The 24,967-nt window shown below is 48.6% G+C and overlaps 1 protein-coding gene across 2 annotated transcripts in view; it reads left to right on the top strand.

The window, feature by feature from the left end:
* Positions 1-3,991: 3,991 nt before the first annotated feature.
* Positions 3,992-24,967, top strand: part of CCDC50 (coiled-coil domain containing 50) — a 42,043-nt gene continuing 21,067 nt past the window's right edge. For both annotated transcript variants that reach the window (XM_084267742.1, XM_084267741.1), the window contains exons 1-3: positions 3,992-4,140; positions 20,953-21,015; positions 22,367-22,496. In XM_084267742.1, the coding sequence (XP_084123868.1) occupies positions 4,092-4,140; positions 20,953-21,015; positions 22,367-22,496 (242 nt within the window). In that variant the 5' untranslated portion in view covers positions 3,992-4,091. The remainder of the gene's footprint in view (positions 4,141-20,952; positions 21,016-22,366; positions 22,497-24,967) is intronic.

The raw sequence follows: 24,967 nt of genomic DNA, 5'->3' as shown, positions 1-24,967 counted from the left end.
AAATTGCCTCTTCCTGCCTGCAGAAAGAGCTTAGCAGCATAAGGTACTCTGAGCTGCTGGTCCCAACACTCTGCTTGGCAGCTCTTGCCCTAAGAGCTCACTGTGGATTTTCTGAGGGCCAGGACGGACCAAGTTTGCTTTATCTGTTTTTAACAGTTGCAGCCTCTTTGCATATCCCTCAGGAATATTTTCAGTGCTGAGAGAGTGTTGTGTGGTCCTCCACAGTGAGAAGAATATACAATCTGTGTATACACCAGGAGCAAAGTGTCTGGGTGCAGGTAGGGAAAGTGCCCAATCCTGGGGCTCCTTGGGGTTTTAAGACTTGCCTGGTGGCATGGTCTCAGCTGCATTTCCATCTCATAGTCCCTGCCCACATCTGTCTGCTGGAGCACACTCCTCACCAATGAAGGTGTACCTGGTTCATGGGGTCTGCCATAGGGAGTGTCTGCTGGAAAGTACCAGAGCCAAACAAGTTGACAGTGCAAGGACAAGGGGATGGGGTTCCAGGTTGCAAGGGGAAGTCTACCAGGATATAAGGAGAAAAATCACAAGGAGCAAAGACTGGAACAGGGGCTCAGGTGCTGTAATCTCCAGCCTTGGAAACAGTCAAAACTCATCTGGACAGGGCCCTGAGTAAACTCATCAGATTTTTGAAGCCAGTCCTGCTTTGAACAGGCAGTTAGATTAGAGCCTTGCAAATTCCCTCCCAAGTGAAGTTACTTCATGAAAGAGGAGTTAAAGGTGTGTGCCATGCACTTCAGCTCAATTCTGCATCAGCTTCCCAGTTACGTTTATCCTGGGAAATTAGATGGGCTTGTCGTCCAACAGAAGCTCTTTTGAGATTAAGTACCTGCTTTTATAAAAGATTGATGTGTCTTTATCTTAAATAAAAGTGGTTAGTTTCCCCAGCTTTATTGGGATTATCTGCCCACTGCAGCATTTGCTATTTGCCAAGCTAGACGCTGTACAATTTGCACTGGAAAAGCTGATGTCAGCTTAGCAGAGCAAACACCTTCCACGCTGCTCACTTCGAAGCAGCAGCTTTTATACACAAGTGAGAGTTGGGAGGGTGATTTAGAACCCCCTGCAACAAGGAGCTCTTTGGGAGTGTAAGATGTGCTGCTGCAGCAGAGCTAGCATTATTGGTAACTTGTTTCCTAGGTTGTTTCCCTCTTCTTTCCAGACCCCCCAGTAGTTATTCTCATGGGTTTTGTAGCAGGCTTTGAAACTTTGTATAGTCTTCCAGTGATCCACGCTGTCTTCCAGTCTCAGAGGTTATATCTGAATACATAACTTAAAAAAATCTAGCTGAGAGGGAAGTCCAATGCCAAAGATGCAAAGAAAATGCTTTGTTAGGTGGGTAGGACCCTGCCTTAAGGAACAGAGTCGACAAATGCAGTTCACTGGTTTTGCTCCTGTTGCCTGACCCAGCCTTTCTGTGCTCTCACGCCTGGAAATGTTCCTTTCCTCTGCAGCACCAGAAAAATAATGTCACTTAAATGGTCTGCATGAAGTTTCTCTGGGTCCTAGCAAACCTCACCATCCAACTGCTACCACTGTGCTTCAGTAGACCCTTCAGGAACAAACGCATCTGATGACTAAGGGAGCCACAGGAAGGCATGGGGAGCAACATGTTTTGTGTAGCAGAAACCTGAACGCAGGAACTACTCAGCAGCTACTCAGCTGTGACACTGAGCTTGCTTTAGTGAAGCTGCACAGTCCTCCCTAAGCAGCCAAAATCACATCAGTCCAACATAGTATCTCTTGAGTGCAGTGCAGATTATGACTAATTTATGTTGTTGCTTTTGCTCCTAGCCAGACAGCTTAATATGATACAAATTCATTACGGAAGTCTGGAGGAAAAAGCTGTGTGCATGGAGTAAAATGCAGGATCGTTGGGATAGACAGATTCAAAGTTGTGTCATAAAGCTGGCACTGTTGCATCAAAGCTGCTGTGTAAATGTGAATGCTTCAGGCTTTCAATTTCTGCTGCTTTATATTGAATAATTTATAATGAGAGAAGGGCAAAGTAAAACTATTCTCATTTTAGAAAGCCCAGCTGGCATGTTCTGTGTCACTTCTGTGTTTTCCTGGTCACTTGGTCTCTTTTGTCCTTACTTTTATCCAATAATAAATGCTTATTCAGCAATCAAAAAGATTGATTAGTAAAGAGTGAAAGATCCCCAGAGGAATACACTGAATTCAGAGAAGCCTCAAATGTAGGAGGAATTTGAAACAGACTTTTAGACCCCTCCATAGCATGGAACTGGCTATAACCACCAGGATTACTTGTGAGCAGTCCAGTTGTATCACTTGTGTGAATGACAGGGGGGATTAGAGGGGCGATTTGGGGCTGCAGCAGGAGATAATCTGTGTGAGCTGCCCTTTGGAGGGACAAGACCCTCTAATCCCCATCTGTATGATCATATGGAGCACCTATGTAGTGGGGTCATCCTGTGCACTGCTTTCCTCTTAGTAGAAGGGCACAATGGCCTTCTAGGCAGTCTTGTCAGCTCTCACCAACTGCCAGCACACAGGAGAAGTCTGCCAAGTGTGTTTTGGTGAGAAGGGATCGTGAATCTATGGGGTTTGGTGACTTTTTCTGTGAACAAGGCTGAGCAGGCAAAGGAAAGGTAAAGGTAGTCAGGTGAAAGACACAGTCTATGCACACCTGCATCTATGCATGTGAAGCATCATTTAAAAGGGGCAGAATTAAGGACAGACAGTTCCTGAGTTGCAGAAAACAGGGCTGGAAAATTCTAGTGTAGCACACAGCTAACCTTCAGGAAATGGATTCTTTTTTCTGTTTTGTTAATAATTTTACTTCTAATGATATCAAGAAGTTATCCCCTTTGTTTATTTCTGAGATCTTACATCCTACTTTGTTTCCACCTGAGCTTCTGTCCCAGTCACCCAGAGCTCCCCAGAGCCTGCTGGGGAGTGGGAGCAGGAGACAGGCTCAGCCCCGGTGTTACCCCTGCTTCCCTGTACCCACCAGTGGCATAGCGACTGCAAGACATTAGAATAGAAGCTGGAGGCCACTCACTTCAAATCTGGTAATACTGATTTGATCTGCTGCTTGTGTGCTGCTGAGAGACTCATTTGTGATCAAACCCTGGATGAGTGACTGGCTGTGCTGAGCACAGACTGGGGGAGCTCAGACATCCTTGAATGACACACTGGTTTGGATTGGAAGTGACCATAAAGATCACCCTCCACTAGCCCAGGTTGCCTGAAGCCCCATCCAACCTCATCCTGAGCACTGCCAGAGAGGGGGCAGTAACAGCTGCTCTGTGCCAGCGCCTCACCACCCTCACAGGGAAGAATTTCTTCCCTGTTTCTGTATAAAGCCATTATCCTTTGTCCTATCGCTCCCCGCTCTCCTGCTTTCTCCTCAGCCCCTTTAGGTACGGAAAGGTGCTACGCGGGCTCCCATGAGCCTTCTCTCTCCAAGGTTGAACAGTCCCAGATGCTCTTCATCCGTATCATTTTATGGCCACCCCAACAGACAAACCTAGCGCATCCCACCGCCTTCCCCTGCCCGAGGGGCCGTGCGGTGGCTCTGGCAGCGTTCGGTTCACTCGTTTGAAGCTTGACCCGGGCGAGTTTCGTGCCCTCAGGCACGAAAACCGATTTCCCCGGCGCTTTCCTGCGCCGGTTCCTGATGCCTCTGCTCCCCGCTCCCGAGCCGTCCCACCCCTCGGCTCGCAGGCGCGGCGGCGGCACCGGGGGAGGCTGCGGCCCCTCTCCCCTGAGAAAAAAAGTAACAAATAAATAAATAAAGTAAAATAAAGTATAAATAAACGCGGCCGGAAGCCGCCTGCGCCGCTGAACTCCGGCTTGAGCACCTCTGGAGAAGGGGAGGGGGGAAAAATCCCGGCCCCCCCACCCGCCCACCTCCTCGGGTGAAAAGAGGGGCGGCGAGCGGCAGCCCCGCCCCGCCGCTTTCTGTCCCCTCTCCCGCGCCGTACGGCCGGGCGCGCCGGCTCCATCCGCTGGCAACTTTGTAGCGCGGGGCGCGGGCGGCGCCGCCGCGGCTGTGCCCTCACCCGGGGGCAGACCCCCCGCCGCTCCCGGGAGACCTCCCCGCCATGGCCGGCATCGGCATCGACCACTCCAAGCTGCCCGGAGTCAAAGAAGGTGAGTGGGGGGTCGCTCCGGGGCAGCGGTCCGGCTGGGGAGGGGGCGCGCAGCCCGGCCCCGCGGAGCTGGACGGGACGGAGCGGTCCGGGGGGGGAGTCGGGGAGGGAAACGGTGAGGCTGAATATTTTGGGTGAAAATATGTAATTGTTTTAAATCTCCCGGCGGCAGGGGCGGCCGGCGGCGCTCCCCGCGGAGCCGGGTCAGCGGGAAGAGGAGGAGGAGGAGGGGGGGAGAGGGGGCTCGGTGCTCCGGCCGCAGCACGGACCGTGGGGCGGGCGGGCTGCGCGGGGCCCTTTGTGGTGCGCGGAGCCGTCCCGCTCTCCCGTGCGTTGTCTCCCGCGGTTGTGCGGGTCGGAGGGAAGGAGGGAGGGGAGGTTCGGCCGGCCGGACAGCGAGGGCCGGTGGGGAAGAAGCGGGGTTATCTTGGCGGAGAGCCGCGGCCGCCCTTCGAGCCCGACTCCTGGCTCCCCTCCCCGGGGCGTGCGGCGGGGCCGGCCAGGGAAGTGCCGCTTCTTCCCGGGAGAAGGCGAGGAGCGGCGCTGGGGGAGGGGGCCAGCCCTTTGTCTGCGCTGGGGCCGAGGCCGCCGCCGGCGCCGCTGCTCCGCTCCGCTCCCTCCCGCCGCGGCCGGGCAGCGGGGCGGTGGGGCCGGCCTGCGAGCGGGGCCGGGGCGCGCTCCCACGGGAGATGAGCCCTGCTGAGAAATAGCCCAGAGACCCTTCGGGGTATCGGCGGTACAGATCCGTTCCTCGCAGTTACCGGCTCGGCTGGGTTTGGGGGCTCTGCTGGGGCATTGGGAAATGGGTGCAGAACCGAATATCCACGAACTCGGGGCTGGAGGGGGGCCGATGACACTGAGGTCCTGACGAAAAGTACTTGAGCCTGTGGGTTGGTCTGCTGGGGTGGTGGTATTATTATTATTAATTTTGTGAAGACTTTGCCCCGCATTGAGCTTTGGGGCGCCAAGCCGCAGCCCCCACCCCGCAGGATCCCCGTGGCCCCGGGAGCGCAGGGGAAGGGGGGTCAGTAAGCGGCCCCGCTCGCCCCTGGGTGCCCGGCCGCCGGCTTAGTCCTGCTCGGGACGCGCGGATTCACCTTCGGTTGGGCCCGGTTGGCCTCAGCTTCCGTGTTAGCAGAGTATCTGCTTCGCATGTGTGCCTTCAAGCTTAATTAAAGGTGCCCTAGAGCTGCTTTGGTTTTAAAAAGCTTTGTACAAGGTAAAGCCTGTGCTTCCTGGCAGTGATATCAGTCGGTGGAAACTCTGTCAAATTCAAGTTATTTTAGGTTACGCTGTAGTAACTGAGAGCGCCCTGTGCCTGTCTAAATACAAACTAAATTCCCAAAGCTTGTTTTCCTTGCCACTGGCTGTTTCTTTCTCGCTTTTTAAATTTCAATTCTTATGAAATAACAAGCTTAAATTTGGTGATTCAGCTCGTCAAGAGTAGAAGGCATATGTCTGTGCAGGGAGCTGGAGGCTCCTTTCAACCTACTGTCATCCTTTAATGCTTTGCTTATTGCTGCTGGCAGAAAAGTAATATCCGTGTGCTGAAGTCTGAGGGGTTAATGTTGGCCCTATTAAGTCACTAGCAAAATTGTTACTGGTCGGTTTAGTGTGGCCAAGATCTCATCCTTAGAGTTTGCCTGCACATGGTTACTCAAGAAAATTAATCCAATTAACCTTTCCTGTGGGTTGATTAAAGTGAATTAAATCCCCGTGTAGATGCTCTTATTCAGAATTTAAGTAGCCTTAATTTGATTTAGCTTGATTCATTTTTGAAGTGAACTAACTGGGCTTGAGTTAAGGTCGCTTACGTGGTGAATGAAAGTATGTCTGACAGAGTTGCCATGCAGCTCACCCAGGCCTTGGTACATTTGCACCTATGGTTGGCATGGATTATGTTTCAAGAGTGTCCTCATACAAGGACCTGTTGTTACCTGATAGCAATTGGATTAACGTGGTGCCCCAGAGCAGCCCCAACCTGCAAAAGTGGTGAGGCCCAAGCCATGTTTTGCGAAGCCTCAGGCATGTTTCAAGCTTTTAGCTTAGTGACATCATTTGTTTTTATTGTGGAAAGTGTTGAAACGGAGCTAAGCTTTGGATTAGACCTTTTCATGCTTGGCATTAATGCCAACCAAGGAAAGAAATACCTTCCATACCGAGGGAAATATTTATTGTCCCTGATACTGAAATCACTTTTGATCCTTCTGAAAAAACATTTCCTTTTCTTCTTTGCGGGTAAAGGTCAATTTAGTAATTCATTAACAACGAAGAACATTGCTTTGTTCTTCACCAAGCTCCCCTTTGGGGGGTGGGGGGAGGTGGGGTGTCTGTGCTGTGCCCAGGTTCCTCCAGTCTGCAGGTAGCTGGGGCTGCTGTGAGCCATCACCACCCTCATCTTCTGTTGTGGCCTCAAAAAGCGAGGTCATTTCTGTGCATCGGTGGCAGCGAACATCTGATAACTGTAGCAAGGTGCTGCAGGAAGCTTAGCTTCTGGTGTTTACTTTCTTTTTTTTTTAATCTTTAAAGGCATATATACTAGCTGAAGGCCTGATATAGGTGGAATTTTGCCGGTGAAAACTGCTTCGGCAGGTCCAGGTTATTTTGTGGGCAAGGGTGTAACTGGTGTAAAGTACACTCTCAAGACACTTATTCTTGCCTAAACTAGACTGTGCTGCAGCCTGGTGTTACAGAGCCATTTTTCCATGGGCAGTAAAGTGGATGTTCTGACCACTGTGGTCAGTAAAGCTCTTGTAAGTTATTTGCTGAAGGTTTTGGTGTTCGTTGCTGTCTGTGGGCTGAGTTTCTCTGCCTTTTATTTCTGCTTGCCTCTCAAGTGTCTCTGACGTTTTCTCTTTTCACAAAGCTGCTTTTGCCATGTGCTCTTTTGACCCACCCCAGGGGATTGCTCAGCTCTGTGTGTAGATTTTTTTTTTTCTATTATTTTTACTAGAGGTCTCATTTGTGAGCCTTTTGGGGACAAAAGCGTCCTGGAAACAGTATTTTAATTAGCTACTTATAAAGCAAACCTGGCTTGGGGTCTGCCTGATCTCTGTCTCATCTCTTTTGATCTGATGCATTACTAGCAGCTAAGATTGGGAAGGGCTACACTGTCTCCTTGGCTGGCTGTTTTGAAGCAGCTCTTTGGTGGAGCTCCTCATGTGGTCTCAAAGCACTGCGTATTGCCTCGTGTACCTGAGAGGCACCTCTGAGTGCATGCAAGCAGAGCTGTGCAGGGGGGTCCTGGGGAGATATTTTTGAGCTGTACGGACCTTGCCCCTCTCTGGAGGATGCCCCATCTGCTGTTATTGCCTTTGCTGAAGGGCTGAGGTCTCTGGCAATGGCTTTGTGAAGGGGATGTTGGTTTGATGAGTCAGAGTAAGGATCAGTCCCTTGTCCACTGAGGTGTCTCAGCTGTCAGTTGTTAGCAGCAGCAGGTAAAACCCAGATATGGGCTTCCACACCATGGGCTCCTCATGTGCCAGTGTGAATCCTCTGTGAGCAGAGGAGGGGCATGGGTGAGGAAAAGAGGGACCCTGAACCCTGCCCCAGCTCTTTGGAACTGTGGAAAGTTGCAGTGGCTTAAGTGTTTTTTTATTTAATTGTATTTTTTGTTGTACTGTAAAGAAGCATAAGGGCCATATGTCTGTGCTCATCATCAGAACCAGCCCTGCCACACTGCTGTCTCTTGAGCTCCAGCCTTGACAAAGGCTGATTGTGCCACCCGTGCTTGGAGAGACACGGCAGCAGTGCTCACACTGTGGTTCCTGTTCTTCATTAAGCATCTGATTTGACTTCCTGAAGGTCCTGGACTGTGAGTTCAACTGCTGCTGGTTGCAGTCTGCTGCCAGAGAGGCCAATTTCCCAAAGTGGTAGTAAAAGATACATTTCTGACCATGGCCTGGGGGAAATGAGAAAGGCTTGAATCTTTGTTTCCCATCTTGGCAGTGTATTCTCTGGGACAGGCAGCCTGGCTGGCTCTTTTACCTTAACATGATTTGAATGAAAGTTTGCTGTCGGCATCAGTTTTCCTCCAAACCACAGCACCTTCCCTCTCAACTCTGCTGCTTAACGTGGCCTTTGCTGAGGCTCCTGCAATAGAAAGCTCCTGGCTGCTGGTTCTCCAAGTGTCCAGGGAAAGGGGTCAGCCCTGAGGTGCAGGGTCTCAGGCTCCTTTGGAACAGACTGATGTTATTGGCTTATTTGGGGGCTTTTGGTGCCTCTGCGCTTGACAGCATGATGGTGGAGCAGAGGAACTTGATGTCTGTCAAAGGTGGAAGTGAGTTCAGAAAGTGTTGATGGCTGGCATGGTGTCTGGTGAGGAGGGAATCTGCCTTGGGATTTTTCAGGGGCCTGGTGTTGAGGGATGAAATGTCAGCTGTACTCACGCAAAGGAAGAGTTGGCCTTTAACTGGATTAATATACTCGGGGCAACAATTTTGAGAGCAGCTGAGGGTCAGACAGGTCACTGTGAAGCCACCTGCCCCATGCCCTCTGGCTCCAGCTGAGATTTTTTCCTTGCAGCATCATGTGCAGTGTCATGGTTTTCTGCTTTGTGACTTCCTCGGAGAAGGGCTCTGAAAAATTCAGGCAAGCTGGATGGCTGGAGGGCAATGGGGAGGTGGAGAGTGATGGGACATAGGCTTTTCTTTCTAGGTCACTGGTTCATGTCCAGCCCTTGTGAGTAATAGGAAGACTGTTTTTCCAGCATGCATGAATTCAGTAGCTGAGGCTGTGGTACTCACTTCACTTCTAGTTAAAGCTGTGTGAAAGTTTTATTATGCATTCAGTTGTTCTGGGTCTGCAGCGCTTGGCAGAGGAGATGGGCAGGATTAGCATATTTCATGCTCTTGGCTCAAAAAAGCAATTGAGCAAGCAGGTCTGCCTCCTCCCATCCCTTAAATCCTCAGCACTGTCCTCTGTGAGCTGCCATGGAGGTTTTACCAAGGCAAAAAGGTTCTTCAAAAAGCAGTCTTCAGCAGAGAGGAACTTCCAGACTGGTGTTGATGTCTTCTGCAGAGATGTTTCCTTAGTTACTGACAAGTTTTTGGACTGGGGTAAGAGAAGACAGTTTAGCCCTGGTTTCTGGGGAAGGATGGCGGGGCTTCCCCCATTTGTGATCCTAGGACATTGTCCATCACCCATCACTGCTCTCTGAGGAGTGATCCCAGTTGAACAGTGTGGTGCAGGCAGCACTGTGTTTGCTGTGACCATGGGCCTCTGTTTAATCTTTAATTTCCTGTGGCCATGGGCAAAGTCGGAGAGTGCAAGCACGCCAGGAAGGAGTGGAGATGGCTGCTGTAAGAAACAGGAGAGGCCAGTTGCGCTCTCTGGGCATGAGGAAAACCCTGCTTGGGAAACAGTGAACCATACCTTGGGGCTGGTCCTCTGTTTTGCTGGAAGAGACTTTCTTTTGCTTGCTCAGACACATCCAGTTCACGTGAATGTGGTGATTTATAGGACAAAGTGACATGTTTCCTCCCTGTTTCCCTGTCCCCAGCTGGCTGCCTTCCTGCCACTCCTCTGCGCAGCGCTGGCTTGAAGGCTGAAGGAGTGAGCAGAGAGCCTGGTCTGTTGGTAAAACTGCCCTAAAACAGGAGGTGCTCGGGTCCAGTGTCTGGCGTGGCACTCGCTGCTGCCTTGTCCTTTTGCCTTTCTCCAGAAAGGTGATAAAGGTATTTGTCATTCTGCTGCTGGTGGTTTGCACTGTGGGGAGTGAAGGGCCTGTGCTGGGCATTTGCACCAGGAAAGCAGGGCTGCCGTCTTCCCCGGGGCTGCTGTGTGTCAGGGATGCTCTGTGTTTGCCTTACACTGCTGGCTTTCCCATGGAACATGTGATAGGACCTTGACCCTTCATTTATATTTCCTTTTTAAAAACAGAAATTGGAGCCTTCTTACTGTCTTCTTTCTCAGTACACAAACAGGTACTTTTTTCCCTACTCTATGCCATCTGGGGGAGACTTTTATCAGGGCTGCAGAGAGAGCAGGAGGGTGCAGCATCACACTGGATGTGTAAGAGATGCAGGGCTGCTCGAACCTTGCAGTGAGCAAAGGAGACCAGTTAGGCCTGGGTGCTCATAAAACCTATCCTGTAACCCCAAGCACCTTGTAAATTAGGCTTGCCAGAAGCATTATTTTTCCTGGGGACAAAGGTGTGGATGAAAGCCTGGTGCAACCCTTCTGCCTCTGCCCAGGCTCTTGACGCTCAGCTGGTAATTATTTTAATTGCATGACAACCCACAGTGCCACTGCCACAGTGCTGTGTCAGCCAAATAAAAATCATGAAGTCTGGGTTGGTAGTGGTTTGGTCCGTCTACCCTTGACAGCCCTGCCTGCAGTGCGTGCTGTTCAGCATGGAAAGTCAAAGTGGGTTTGCAAGTGAGTCAGTCTTCTTCACTTCTCCTTGCAAAGGAGGTGTAGAAAGCCGTGTGCAGTAAAAGTGAATTCCTATGGGCATGCAGGAATGATTTGTTCTTTTCTAGGCCCTTCTGCTGAACCAGGACTCTGATGGCTGAGGGAATTGACTGGAGAGGAAATGTTACATGAGCTCAGTACGTGAGCAAGGATTTGAAGGCACTGAGAGGCAGGCTTACTTTAAGGACACTGACAGACTGACCTTAGAAGTAATAGGACAAAAGGGGGAAGTTTATGCAAACAGGAATGTTTTCTGGCAGTGAGAGGTGTATTTCTTTCTGCAGAAACCTCTCCAAAAGACATGGTGCACATAGCTTTGGCCCTTCCTAGCCAGACAGGACAGAAGCTGGAGTGTGTCCCAGCAAGAAATGTTCCTTGCAGAGGGACTGTCACCCCTGTCCTGGCAGGTGGGCTGGGGAAGTGCTGGGCATGGCTTGGGGCAGCCTTCACTGGCATGGATGGAGGGCTTCTCCCTGTCTGCACAGCAGAATGTCTTTGCACTGCATAAATATGTGAGCTTATTGTATATGTGTGTCACAGGTATGGCAAACATTGCTTGTGGAATCCTGGTGGGATTCTCCAGTCTGAACTTCGTTTTATGGGGTGCTGGCTGGTGGGAGAGAGGGGAACTTGGTTCAAAATTCACCAGTGCCTCTTGGAGCCACTGCTGCTGAGGGGAGCAGTGGAGGACAGCAGGGAAAGACCTGGGAGTTTTCTGGATGTTGTGCTCTGTGGCACGCAGACAGTGCGAGTGTTCGTAGGGCTGCGCTCTCCTGCGGGCCCTTCAGTTGGTGCCAGGTTTCCAAAGGAAGTTGGTGTTGGGAGGAGGCTGGGCTCTCCTGGCTTTACTTGCAGCATGGGAGGGACTGTGTTCTTAGCTGGGGCTGTGTAGTCTTGCTTGTATATATATATATGCACCCCTGATAATGAGATGGAAAAGGCAGGTTTGCCTCCAGCTCTGATCGAAGGGCTTGGTATCCTGCTACTCCAGGCACTTGGCATTGCTGAAAGCATCAGCTCTGGCCATGTAACAGGTGAACTTAAGTCCTTAGTTTAGTTGTCTGTTTTGTTTTGTGGTTTATTTCCTTTTAAGCTGTGATTGTACAGTATCAAAGGTGATCTAGCTCCTTAGGCAAAAATTCTACTTCTGAGTGGCTTGGAGCTCATTTTGTGCTCTAGGAGAAGAGGCATTTAAATAGGCTGTTAGCCTCTTCCTTCCTCATGCTTTGCAGTGCATGTGGGGTGGGGCATAGATGCCACAAAGCAGTTTGCTCCAGGTTGGTGGTGGGAGCAGTGCCTCCCTGTTCATCTGGCCCCAGAGGCCAGAGACTCACTCTGCCCCTCTTATGCTTCTGTTTAAAATCTGTAGTTGCTTTAAGGGCAGCATGTCAACAAGGCTGTGACAGGAAGGGGACGTGCCTTGTTAATGCTCCTAACTTTACTGTTTGGTGACTGTTGTAGATGAATGTGAAGGTTTGACTGATCTAGGGCCAGGAGCTTTGGTACTTTGTGGTCTTCAGAGCTGACTAATAAACCCAGACAACTTAAACAAGGGAAGTGAGTGGGGGAGAGGGGAGAGTACCAGGGAAGGCTTGGCAGAGCAGCGAAAAGGGGTTTTGAAGCAGAGCATCTTTGGTTGCTTAGGTAGGAAGGAAAGTTGTTCTCTGAGAGCAATTTGCAGTGCTGGCAGCAGCTGAACGGGTGGCAGACAGAAGTCCTTGCAGCCTAGCAGCCACCTTGGTAGAAAAAAGAAAGTTGGTAGGAATCTGTACAAGAATTGGAGCCGATTGCTGGATCAGTTCAGACACCTCCAGCTTTGAATACAACAAGAGACTGGGTTTCCAGGAAGCCTGGGAGGCTGCTGTGAAGCCCATCCTGCCAGAGATTTGCTTCTCATGGTATCTGATGTGGATGAATGAAACCTGGCTTGTTCTTGTGTGCACTGATGCTGCGGTCGGTCTGTCCAGCTGCAGCTCTGGACTAGCTACAAACCCTGGTGCAATCTCAGGCTTGGCTGCAGTAGCCTGAAGGCTGCAAAGCAAGTGGCATCTCTGAGGGAGTCTTTCTGCTACTGGCTGTCTCCAGAGATGCTTGTTCCTCCATATGACTGCAGGTCCCTGTGGTATAAAACCACACTGTGGGGTTTTGAGAGGAACTGGAACCTTTTTTTGGCATTTGGCACCTTCTGCGTGGGTGTCAGGCTGTCACCCTTGCATAAACAGCACCAGAATCAGTGTGTGAACTTGGACCAGAGGGGCATGGAGAGCTCCCTTTCTGAATCCTGGCTGCCTTGTATATTGCAATATTATCTTTAAGGATTAAGCTGGAGGAGAAGCCTGTGAGAGCTGACACTTTGAATTATCTCTGCTCTCAGCTGCCTGCCTGCCTCACTGGAGCTGCTCTGTGAGCTTATTCACCACAGCCTGAAACCGAGAGCTTAGAAATCCTAGGGAAGCATCTGAGATGGGCATCCAGGGTGCCATGGCACTCTGAACCACAAAGTGGATCTGCCAGCTCTTTGCAGAGAAACAGCTGAACTGGGCAAGGGATTTAGGTTCGTATTTAGCAGAGAACAGAAGCTTTCCCTATCTGGGAAATTTAGTGTGTCCTAGGAGTTTGTGTGGTGTAAAATTGCCTAAATGCTGAAAGAAAAGCTGAAAGAAGCAGATCAAAGCAAAATTTGGTGATTGCTGTTCAGATGGGTGTGGAGGAGGGGAGCCTGTGTGCTGCAAGTCTCTTGAGATGCAAACTCCACACTCCAGCAGTTCTCTGAGTGGGTGGGTGTTTGGAGTTGTGCATGAAAGGACACTGTTTTTCTTTACCCCCTTCCTTACACTAATTTAAGTGAGTGATGTTGGGCTTGAAACTAAAGCTGCCATGGCATCCTGTCTGCAAAAGAAAGATAAAAAGCTCCAGAAAAGAGCACTGTCATAGGAACTGTGGGACACTGCTGAAGGCATGTGTTACAGCTACAGTAGTGCTTCCTAGTGTAGTTACCAGCTCTGAGTGAGCCAGGGATTTTGACCTCCCCTGGTGAAGGCAACTCCTACCCTGCTCTCCAATGATGAGTATGTGATGGTTTGCCCTTGGGCAAAGTGAGGGTAAAAACACAGCTGTTGGAAGAAGTGGTGTTTGTTTTGCAGTGATCCGTGGTTGGGAGGCAGTGGTGAAAGTTGACTGGTAGGATAGCTTCTCCCTGTCTTTACTGTTGGTTGGTTGTTTTGCTGAGTCACCTGAAGCTGTGTCAGATGCTGGGGAGGATGTACACCGAAGCAACTCTTGTTCTCATTGATGATTAACATTCTCCACAAACAGACCCAGTTATGCCTCACATATTGTGAGTGAAGTTTGTGGCTGGCTGCCTGGGGTCTACTACTTGCAAACTAGCCAAGCTGCCTCTGACACATATATCTACCTTGAGATTCTTATACCCATCCACCTGGATATTACTAGTATGTCCATGGTGCAATGGCAGAGCTCACTGGTGACCTTTTGGGTCTGGGCTGTTGGACGCTGGGGCACTCAAGAGTGAGTTACAGACACAGCATTCCGAGCCTGGCAGGTAATGGCTTGTGTGTATTAGGCCCTTCAGTGCACAGACTTTTCTAGAATAGGAGGCAGCAGCTGTAGCAGCAATGTTGGCTGTACAACTAGGGGTTTTGGAAAGTACTTTGTGACTGAGTACTTTGTATTTGGAGACACAGATGAACCTTCCTGAAAAGACTGAATTCCTGAAGTATGGATGCTGGTACTCCTTAAGGTTCAACACCATTTTCAAGTATGTCTGCATGTTCAGGCTTGAAGTGCTTCAATTCAACGTTTTGTTTTGGAAGTCAAAGACACAGTCTTTAAGGTTCTTGACCTACGGGTTGTGTTTTAAGCTTGTGGTTTAAGATGACTTCCTCTTATTTAGAAAGATTGCAGACAAAGTGTAGTTATCCAAAGGATGAAAAAGATGTTAGCCTTCTGTAATAAAGACAGAATGATCAGTTTTATCAAATTTTGTGGCTGAGACATGCTTTAGGGTGACCTTTTGAGGTCCTCTTTGGTGCTACTTTTTTGTGATATTGGTTATGTCCAGCTTCCTGTTCATGCTGTGTAAGCACCTTCTGCTTTGAGATGTTGAGCAGATGCTCTCTCAGCTTGAGGATTGCTCTACGGTACAGTTTGCAGGCATGTTTGCAGAAGTGAGAATGCCAACCTTGTAGACTTAGAGGAAGGCATTTTGTGAATGCTGCTGATTTCTATTTCCGGGCAGGTTAAAAAATAGACTTGTGCTGAGAATTTGGTTCCAAAATGCACATAATATTCCTTTTTAAAGCATTCTTGGGCAGGTGAGAGCTATTTGTTGGAGAATGGTGCAGACAGAGTGCAAACCTCTCATGGTCCTGGCCTAAAGGCATTAGCTTAGAGCAGAGAGGATAACCTCCTTCCCAAATCCCAGGTAGTTCTTAGCTTCCAGGCTGATAGTGCTAATAAAAGTTCCTATGTTTCTTTGATGGTATTTTGTTACTTTGCATGTTTATACTTTTATGAATTAGGCTGAGACCTCCCAGATTCGTTCCCCATGGGACTGCCCAGTCTCCCTTGTGCTGTCTCATAGCTCCCAGCTATGTGAGATGCTTTGGTGCTATGGTTGAGAAACAGAAATCATTCCCTTCCACAGGCTACCCAGCCCTGCCCTCTGCCTGGAAGCTGCCTTCTCCGTGTCCTTGGCACTGATGGTGTCTGGTGAACCAGGTCCTAGGAATGCTGTCTGTGTAACTGTAGCTGCAGCAGACGAGACATGTCCTGGCCAGTCTCTGTTGGCGCCGTCTGTGGTAGTAGGAGCCCAGGAATCTCCTGGTGCAATGGGAGAGGCTTGATGGGAATGAGAAGTGCTGAGGTCGGGCCATGGATCTCCTAGAGCAGCTTTGATGGGAGTGAGAAGGAAATGTCCCACTTGCACATTTCCCCTGGAAACTGCCCTCTGGGTAGCCTCACGCCTCCAGTTGAGTGGCTGCTTGCTCATGTTGGCTTTGTTTCAAGGAAACGATCTGCAGATTTTAGAGGGCTTATGTGGTTTGGAGTGGAGTGGCCAGGCCAGTCTTTGCTGATATAAGTCTCTATGAGATCTCAGCTTGCTTTATCTTCAGGGATTTTCATGCCTCAGCATCTTCCCAAGACTTCTGGCTTGTAACAGGCTGCACTTGTTGCTTGCCACTTAATTTGTCCGTTCTGTAGACCCTAAAAAGATACTTTTAGCTGATGAAGCTGTTTTTTCCTGTGTCATTTTTGTCTTTCCTCTCCTTCCTGTCCTTCAGGACTCAAAACTGCAGATGCTCTAAACTAAGCATGACTCACACCTTCTAGTTTATTTTGTGAACTATCCAGCACATGATGCTGACGGGAAAATATTGGGAGTGGAGGGGGTAGGGAGCAAGAGATGGTTTTTAAGACCTAAAAGGAAATGCTCTGAGCATGTGTGTGCAGTCCCTGGGTCATTGAACTGGCTGGTGTCCCAGAGCACGTCATATGGGCCACGTGAACTGAGGGGGCCCTTGGGCCCGTCAGCGGATGTCAAAACTTGGTTGAAGACTTCAGGCAGAGGCATAGGGTGTATTTGGCTGGATGGCTTGCTCGAGGAGCCGGCGAGGTTTGGCCTCCTGTAGAGGCAGTACAAGTTCACACCCCCTGATCCTCGATGTTCACTACCTCTTCGTCACACACCCAAGTATTGCTAGCAAGATGTAAGGCTGCCTTTGTGCATCTGTTGTGGTTACCTTTCACTCTTTGAAGCAGTTTGGTGTTAGAAATGCTGAGCTATGGAGCTGAGGTAATTCTGACACAGCTAGTGAGGCAGATGGCAGAGTAGAAAAAGGAAAATGTTATTTTATGAAATTTTCCCAAGCTGTACCTAGAGACATTTGTATCTTGGCCATAAAGTCAGGGCTTGCAACCATGCTTGCAAGAGCCTTGGATGCACTGATGCTTAGAAAAATGTATTTTTCGGGGGATGTCACCCAATGGAGATGACCTGTGCTTGGAGCTCTCCAGGATCCCTTAAAACACACCAAGCTCCCTCTTCTGTGCTGCCTCATGGATTTTGCAGCCTGCCATTGCTGCAAAGGGTGATACTTCCAGCTGTGCCTCTGACCTCACACTCCCACTTCTGGTGGCACTTCTTCTGGCCATGGCAGTGACTGGGGTTCCTGGGCTGGCATTTCTTTCATTCACAGCTCTGCCCATAGCCCATATCCCAGGCCTGTTCCCATCTGTGCTGAGGCAGATTGGCTTCATCAGACTGTGATAAAGCTGCTAATCACAGAATGACAAGGTCGGAAAAGGCCTTTAAGATTATCGAGTCCCAACTGTACCTGTCCTCTACTATACCATATCTCTAAGTATCTCATCTACCTGGCTTTTAAACATGTTTCATGCTTCCCTGGACTCGCCAATTGTAGCTGCTGTGATTGCACCTCTGCTGCTTGTTTGACTGTCTAATGACTCACAGCTTCACAGGGTCTGAAGATGGGAAGTCAAGTTAATTCACAGCAGTGAACTTACTGTTAATCTTACCTTTCATTTTTTTAGCTATACAGTTAGGGAATAGGGAAATACATTTTTCCCCCTTAAATATGAAGTCTCTTGGAGAGGGAGAATTGTCAGTCTGTATTATCAGGGCCATCCCATTTCTAAACACAAACCCAGTGGACACAATACCTAGTAATGAGTGTGCTGGGGCCATGCTGAGACTCGGCAGGGGATGAGAACTAGCACTGATGAACAGACCATGCCTGGCTGGACCACATCTCCAGTTATTCTTACATTGCCTCTTTGTTGGATGCATGTTTTCAAGGATGGAGGATTGGTTTCCTTGGCTTCACAGCTGCGGTCACACTTGACTCTGTGCCATGGGCACCGGGTCTAGACTTGAGAGAGTTCTCTGTACTTGCTGTCACCCCTGGACTTGTTAGGGAGTTGCAGGTGTCCCCATCTCTTGCCACCTGGCTGGCTGACAGTGCTTCCTTGTGTTTGTAATGGGATGTTCTCATCTTCCTTTGCACATTGTTCTTGGGCTGATGGCACTTGGGAATAATGTGCTCAGATGAGTTAGAGGTAGCCAGCCCAGCCAAGTTTCTGACAGTGACGAAAGGTCTTGTGCTGTCTGCTTTGCCAGCAACTTCAGCAGCACAAAGCGAGGGCTGTGCGCTTGAACTGTCTGTTCGTGGGTTTGTAAGAGCAGTTTGAAGGCGTGTGTGCACAGCCAAGTGGCTTCTTCAGTGGTGCATGAATGAATCCAAACATGTGAGCAAACCCAAGGCCTGCTGCTGCTCCACCAACCTCCTCAGCTGAGGGCACCACAGAGCCCAGGCATTTGGGAGCTTCCAGTGTGCCCATCATGAGTAACCATCCAGCTTCCTTCTCTCTGTGCTTCATCTTGATGGGATAATCAGCACACTTTTAAGACACAGCCCCTGTCTGTGTCTAGGTCTGCAGCTTGGTGGCTTGTCCCGGGGCATTGTCTCCACTTGCTTTGTCGCTGTTTAACTTTGTAGACCAATGAACTACTTTCAGAGGATCTCTAGAGGGGCAGGTAGAAGCAGCAGGCCCACCTAAGCAACAGGATGTGCGCTTGGCCTTCCAAGTGTCTGTGCCTTCTTTGGAAGTTCCTAGTGGCCCGTTAATGAAAAAGGATTAAAGGATCATGGCTATATTGTAGGAATGAAGCTTACCAGGGAGGTGAGACTGTGTTGGGCCCAATGTGAGACTTTCTAGGGAAGAGCAGCCGTGATGTACCACGGCCCTCCCACTTTCTCACATGTATACTAAGCAAGTTTCTTTTAACATGTTTCTTCCCAAACAGAGAAGTGTGCCTGGACATGGGTAGAATGGAGTAAAAAAACCCTGTAACTCCTCTTCTACACCTGTATTTCTCAGCGGAGGATGGAGCACCACAGCAGACAAGGCAGAGCGCTTTGATACCACAGTGAAGAGAGCAGTGTATAAGCCTGTGCAGAGAGGCATGTGGAAGGGCTGGGGTGCAGTTTCATAAGCATTTCTTAGAGCAGCAATCTTTATGCAAAAAAAAGTGTGTAGTTCTGAAATGTTCATTGTTGTTCCTGTGCTGCCTGCCCTGTCTTGCTAATACAGCTGTTCAGGCAGCTGTGCAAGGGACTTGCTGAGAGACCTATTGCAGTTAAAAAAAAAAAGAAGGGAAGTGTTATTTTTATCTTAAAACTGTCAGGACTGAGTGCTGCTCATTGAATACATGGTAGTAAAAGCACAGCCCTAGATTTAGGTAAGCTGTTAGAGGCTCTGTATTGAGGCATCTTTCCTTAGCTCTGAACTGACAGTAGGGCTCAAACCTCCGAGTTGGGGGGATACCCTTCTACCAGAGTGGATGATGCATGTTGTATGTAGAAGGTGATTGTTCCCATTGTTGTGCTGTGAAGCTGAATATACCCAGGCACCACAGAAATGAAGTGTCTCTGATCAAGATCCCCCTGCCTCATCCCCATAAAAAAGTGCTTGTGGGCACCAGGCACCCTGGATATGTCACCTGCGAGTAGCACTGCTGCCTGCTGCTCAGCCTGTGGCTGAAGGCAGTGTTTATTTATATGCACACAAAAATGCCCATTGGAAGCATTTTAGTGCTGTTTAGTGCTTTGTATCCTGTTTCCTTTTTTAAAAGTTGCAATAAAAAAAAAGCAACAACAAAACCTTAATTGCACCGTCTAGAATTGTACACGCTTATAGTGAGTCACCATGGGACAGTGTAACTGTAATCTTTGTCCTCATCTCCACCCTGCAGCTTGTGGATCTCCTTCCCTGAAGCACTGCTCTAGCTCTTGGGAGTTTTTATCATCTGTAAAACATCCTCCCATGCAGCAAGACTTGACGAAAAACGTGTTGAGTGTGATAAAGGATATTTGACCCCTTGGTACACGCAACAAGAAACTCTTCTAGATATTTTGTGGAGATACCTGGGTGCAGAGGAGCATCTTAGTGCTTTTCTATCAAAACCTGTGTCAATACGAGAACAGGGGACTGTGGTTCAGGAAGACGTGGCTTCTGCGTTGTTTCCTTGTAGTATTTTCAACCCTTTGTGGTGATGGAAATGTTTTGTCTTCTCTGAACGCTTTCATAAATGGGCTCCTCATAAATTCCCCTTGTAGTTTTGGTACGTTACGGGGGTTTTGGGGTTATTTTCACTTTCTCTTCTAGGCTGTCACTGTGCTCTGCTAAAGAGAAACCTCGGTCTTCCCCAAGATTTTGCTGGTGGAGCACAGCAGCAGTGATTTTTGCTTCCCTCTGCAGCTTCAGAAGCACCTTGTACTTTTGTGGTGTACATTTCCAATGGCAGAGATTCCCCGCTTGGGTCCAGTTAAGCTGTTTAGCTTGTCATGTTCAGAAAAAAACTTAGCTTCCCTAATCCAAACTTTTAAGTGCCCCTGAAGCAGATGGAAACTCCTTGTGTGGCAGGTGGGCACAGCAGGACTTCATTCTGAGGTTTGGGGGCACAGGTCTGTTTGTCCTTGCTTCACCAAGAACCTCATGTGTATCTGCCACCAAAAGACTCAACCTGATGCTCTGTGTGTGTGTCCCTGTCCTGATATGTACGTGACTTATGTTTTGTTGCCCTGCTGCCTGTCATAGCAAGTTAAAAATAAACCTTGGTGTTTTTCTACAGTGTGGGTAGAGCATTCTTTTAAAAGTTCAAGTGTGAAAGTGATAGGCTTTGGCAAAAATCTGCTGCTTTCAGACTGGTGCCAAAGGGAACGGGTCCCCTTCCCGTTCAGCTTGTCTCCAGGCTGTTTTCAGCTCTTTAAGAAGCTGTGCTTATCCCTGTTGGTAACCTGGTGGTTGATCTCATGGGTTCTAGGTACATAGCCACCATCTGCACTAGAAAGTCAGTGAAGCTTACAGGAGACAACTGTATAGTGATTCCTGAACTGATAGAAATGCCTTGCAGCAAGAGCTGAGGAGTTCAGTGTGATCAGCTCCATGGAGCTGACAGAATGTCTGTGTATTTATGCAGAGAAAATACCACTTAGAGTCGATGACTTGGCTAAGAAAGTTGGAGTAAGCACAAATGCTTTTTCCTTGGTTTTAGCTAAACCTGCTCAGCATGGGCGTTGGTGTCAGTCTGTGTGGATTCCAAGGTTTTGTTTGTGAGGTCTGATCCTGTGGTCGTGTGGGCAATTCTGGTCTTAGACTAAAGAAGCAGAGGTGGAGAAGGCTTGTTATGCAAACGGGGACAGAGAAGTATGTGGGAAAAATAGCCACAGGTGCAGGAGGGGGAAGAAACCCCCAAGACCAGAAGTCTCTGGGTACATATGCTTCCCCAACCCCTTTAACTTCTGATGCTTTGTTTTGCTCCTGATGCTAATTCTCTTGTCTTTGTTTCCATGTCCAGTGTGTCGAGACTTTGCTGTACTGGAAGATCATACCTTGGCCCATAACTTACAGGAGCAAGAGAGTAAGTAGCAATGATCTTTGGAACGAACAGAAGCAGATTTGTCCCAATGGATGCCTGGCTTTGGTTTTGTTAAGAAAAATCCTCCCTGCTCCTATTTAATTTTCATTCTTTTTAATGGAACACAGGTTATTATTAAAGTCTTTGCTGTCCTGTAATGCTGCTCTGTGTTCTGCCCAGCTCATGTTGTACCCTGGAGATGGTTGTGTTTTGTGTTTTGATTTTGTGCTCTCCTTTAAAGTTGAGTTTATGCCATTTATGATAAAATTGTATGTGGGAGTGCACTTGAGGCTTTGTTGCTGTGCAGGATTTTAGAAATGACTAGCAGTTTTGGAAGCTTCAAGTTTTCTAGGCTGACCCAAGGTGTAACCAGAAGAGGCCTGTTTGTTTACTCGTTTCAGAATCACTAGTGCCTGCCTTTTGAAAGGAGGCTTCCTTCTGAGAGATCTTGAGGTAGGGTAGCTGTATGCTACCAGGGTTTAAAAAGTGCCTGGGGTGGCGGGGGGAAGCAGTTCAGCCAGAAACTTCAAAGTGACAGATGGGGTTTGGTGGGTGGGTTTTTTGTTTAGGGTTTTTTTTTTACATGCTTATCTGCTGCTTTGGATATGTTTGCATTGCAGTTTCAGGTGTGGTGGCCTATCTAATCTGCCTTGCTGGGTGCCAAAACCATTGGTATCCACCAGTACTAGGTGCTAATACCGTTCTAGCTGCTCTGCCAAGGGTGCAGCTTGCACTGAAGTTGTGCCCTTGGCTGCTGGAACCTGAGACCAGTGAGTTAAAGCTGGCTCTCGGCTGCAGCTCATGTAGCCATCTTTTCTTGCAGGCTATATCCATGTATGGTCAAGGACTTGCTGTAGTACTCGGTTGCTCTGTTGCTAAATATAAAGGTAGGGAGATTTTGGAACCGATTATGTTGTAAGAAAGAGGAGTTTCCTCCTCTAGAGGTTCTTGAGAACAAATGAGGGAAGCATCCATCAGAAGTGGTTTAGGTTCAGCTCATCATGACTAGCCTCTGGGGGTCCCTTACACACCCACTTTATTGATCTAGGGTAACTTCCCATGGCTAGAAAATGAAATTCCTGGTCCTTATAAACTTGGGTGCAATTAAGATACACAGATCTTGTTTTGATAGCACACACAAACACAGCCCCCTCAGTGCTGAAACAAGGCAGTCTCAGGCTGCTAGTGCAATTTCAGTTGAGGACTTCCCCACCTTTGGAGGTACTACATGATGTTTCCCTGCCAAGAACTGTCTTCCTTTCTGCTCTGGAATCTCCCTCCCACTTGCTTTGTCTTGTTCGCACCCTGAAGTTCTGCAGGCTGACGTGGGGTTCTTGTCTGTATTTATTTCCAGTTGAGCATCACTTGGCAACAAATGTTCAGCGCAATCGTCTGGTGCAACATGACTTACAGGTGGCCAAGCAACTGCAAGAGGAGGAGGATCTGAAAGCACGTGCTCAAATCCAGAAACACCGAAAAGACTTGTGAGTTTGGGATGGAGCTGTTGAAGTGGTTCTGTTTGGTCAGAGCACTGAAATCAGCTGCTTTACGCTGGTCAACAGTATGTGGGGCTTAGATTGATCAGCCTTTTGCTTTTGTTTCTGTTTTCCTTTGGCCATCTGTTGTTGTATTGATATTAGGCTCTGGCACAGAGCAAGGAGAACAGGGTGGGGGAAGGTGGTCTTGAGGACTGTTCTGACTTAGATTATGTTGCCTGATTGTGGGGAGGAGAATTTCTGTTCTGCTGCCTGTTGGCAAAGTGGGGTGGCTTGCCACTTTGCATCGACCTTGTCCCTGGCTGAACTCTGAGAAAGAAGAAACTGCACCACAGAAATACAGTGTTACAGTGAATTCCCTCTCCCATGTTGTGTTTGTATTGTGCTTTTGAGGAGCTGGATGCAGTGGATTTTTTGATATCCTGCCGCACTGAGCAGCTGAATGCCCCTCTGTGTGCTTGCAGATACTCCAGCGTGAAGTGCCGTGGGAAGAGGAGCTGCTGTCCCAGGGTCACTTGGGGCTGTTGGGGGACTGGGCTTCACTTGCACTTGCTGAGGGAGGATGTTTAATGAGTGATCTAGTTTGCCCTGGAGGTTTGCTCAGGCCTCACATGCCAGATCTAACCCTGCAGCTTGGCTTTGTGTGTGCCATGGCTCACAGCGAGTATAGAAGTGAAACATGGCAGTGCAGGGCAAAACAAACTGTACTTTCCTGTCCAGAGTTGACATTGGTGCTTTTTTGTTCCCCTATCCTGACTGCCTTGCAATGCATGAGATGTAACAAATGGGTTGTGTGACAGGGATTAGTTGGATCCCAACTATGATGGCAGGATGGGGCTCCCTGAAAATGCAGGGTCTTTCAGCATCTGTTCTGCCTCCCAGTGTGTGTTGTGCTCTGTGATGCCACCCACCAGGTACAGTCAGTGGTGGATCACAGAGCCTGGGTGGCTCATCTGGCAGAGTCAGCAATGGAGTAGAAGAGCTCTGTACTGCAGATGTGCGAGATACAGGACTGGCTTCAAAGGAGCTGCTCATAAAAGCTGGGGTGTGACACATCAACCACTGTTTCCAGGGTTCCCAGAGTACTTGGGCTGCGCTGGGTAGATACCATGTGTATCACCCAAGACTGTGCCTTCTTTCAGAGGTTTTGTCTTTGTTACCAATTAGAGATGTGAGCAGCAAATGACAACATAAAAATTAATTTTGTATGGTAGAGATAATTCCTTTTTGTTACTTGCTGGGAACTGCAAACAGATTTCTTGTTGTAGGGCTCTAACATGGGATTTACAAACTTTGTGAGCTAAGTCACAGGCAGAACTGCCGATGCAAAATGTTGTGTCAGCAGCAGCTTTGCTCCTGAAAGCATGAGCTCTTCTGCGGGAATAGTAAAGAAAGTTGGAGACATCCCTTTGTAATTGGATCTCTTTCTTCCTCATTTCTTTGTATGTTCCCACTGTCTCTTACTTGTGCAAGATCAGCATGTCCTGGCAAAAACGATCCTTGCTGCTGCTGCTTTCTGCATTGTCTAGGGCAGCTTGACACTGCCAGGTGATGGGAGGAGTAAAGGGGCAGAACTGGGTGGTCCTTACATTCAGGAAATGTAAAAAAGCTCTTCAAACTTATAGGCTTTCTTCTGTCTTTCAAATCCTAGATTCTCTCAGACTTTGTGAAGATAAATGAGAGAATAGAAAAAACCTTTTAAGAATTCAGGGAAGCATCACACTTTATTTTCATGCCTCCTTAAAAGCATCTCTCACATCTAGCTGAGCAGCCTGCACATTGCCAAGTGTAGTAGCAAGATTGCTAAAATAACTGTTGGAAATACCATGAAAATATGCTCATTCCTTGTTTTGCTCCCAGTGCTGTGATGGCTCTGTTACACTAATGTGAACAGCTCCTTTGAATGGTTCCCTTAAACTGCCCCCTGCCCCCCAATCTGGCAACAATTAGTTGCTACAGCCAGTATGAGCAGGAGATACCTGGTCACACTGATTTTCTTCTTTTTTCCTAGGCTGTTGTAGAGTTTCCCTGATGCTCTTAACACTCCTGGTTGCCCAGGAACAAAGGACGCATTGGTGTGATGTCAGGGACAGTGACATTTATGTTGCTCTGGCTGATTTCTGGGCACTGATGGGCACCTGGACTCAGGCAAAAGAAACTGAACAACAAGAAGAGCTGTCAAAGTTCTTTAACATATTTTCTTATGTTCAGTCAAGTTGAAACACTAGCTTGTGTTAATTAATCAAGTCTCACCATTTAATTACCACTGAGTAATAAAACTCAGTCTAATCTTCTGTTGCTGTTCAGTGGCTCTTAGAGATTGATACTGTGTATTCCAAGGTATGTGTCACCAGCAATAAGAAAATGCCTCTGCTCTTGCGTTACTTCTAGTGTGCTCTGCGACTGGAGAGGCAATGACCTTGTTGCCTTGGCTCTGAAAGACGATTAGCTCTTTCTGT

The sequence above is a fragment of the Gallinula chloropus genome (genome assembly GCF_964237585.1).
Source record: "Gallinula chloropus genome assembly, chromosome: 8".
Classification (NCBI taxonomy): Eukaryota; Metazoa; Chordata; class Aves; order Gruiformes; family Rallidae; genus Gallinula; species Gallinula chloropus.
This window is presented reverse-complemented; position numbering and strand designations above follow the sequence as displayed.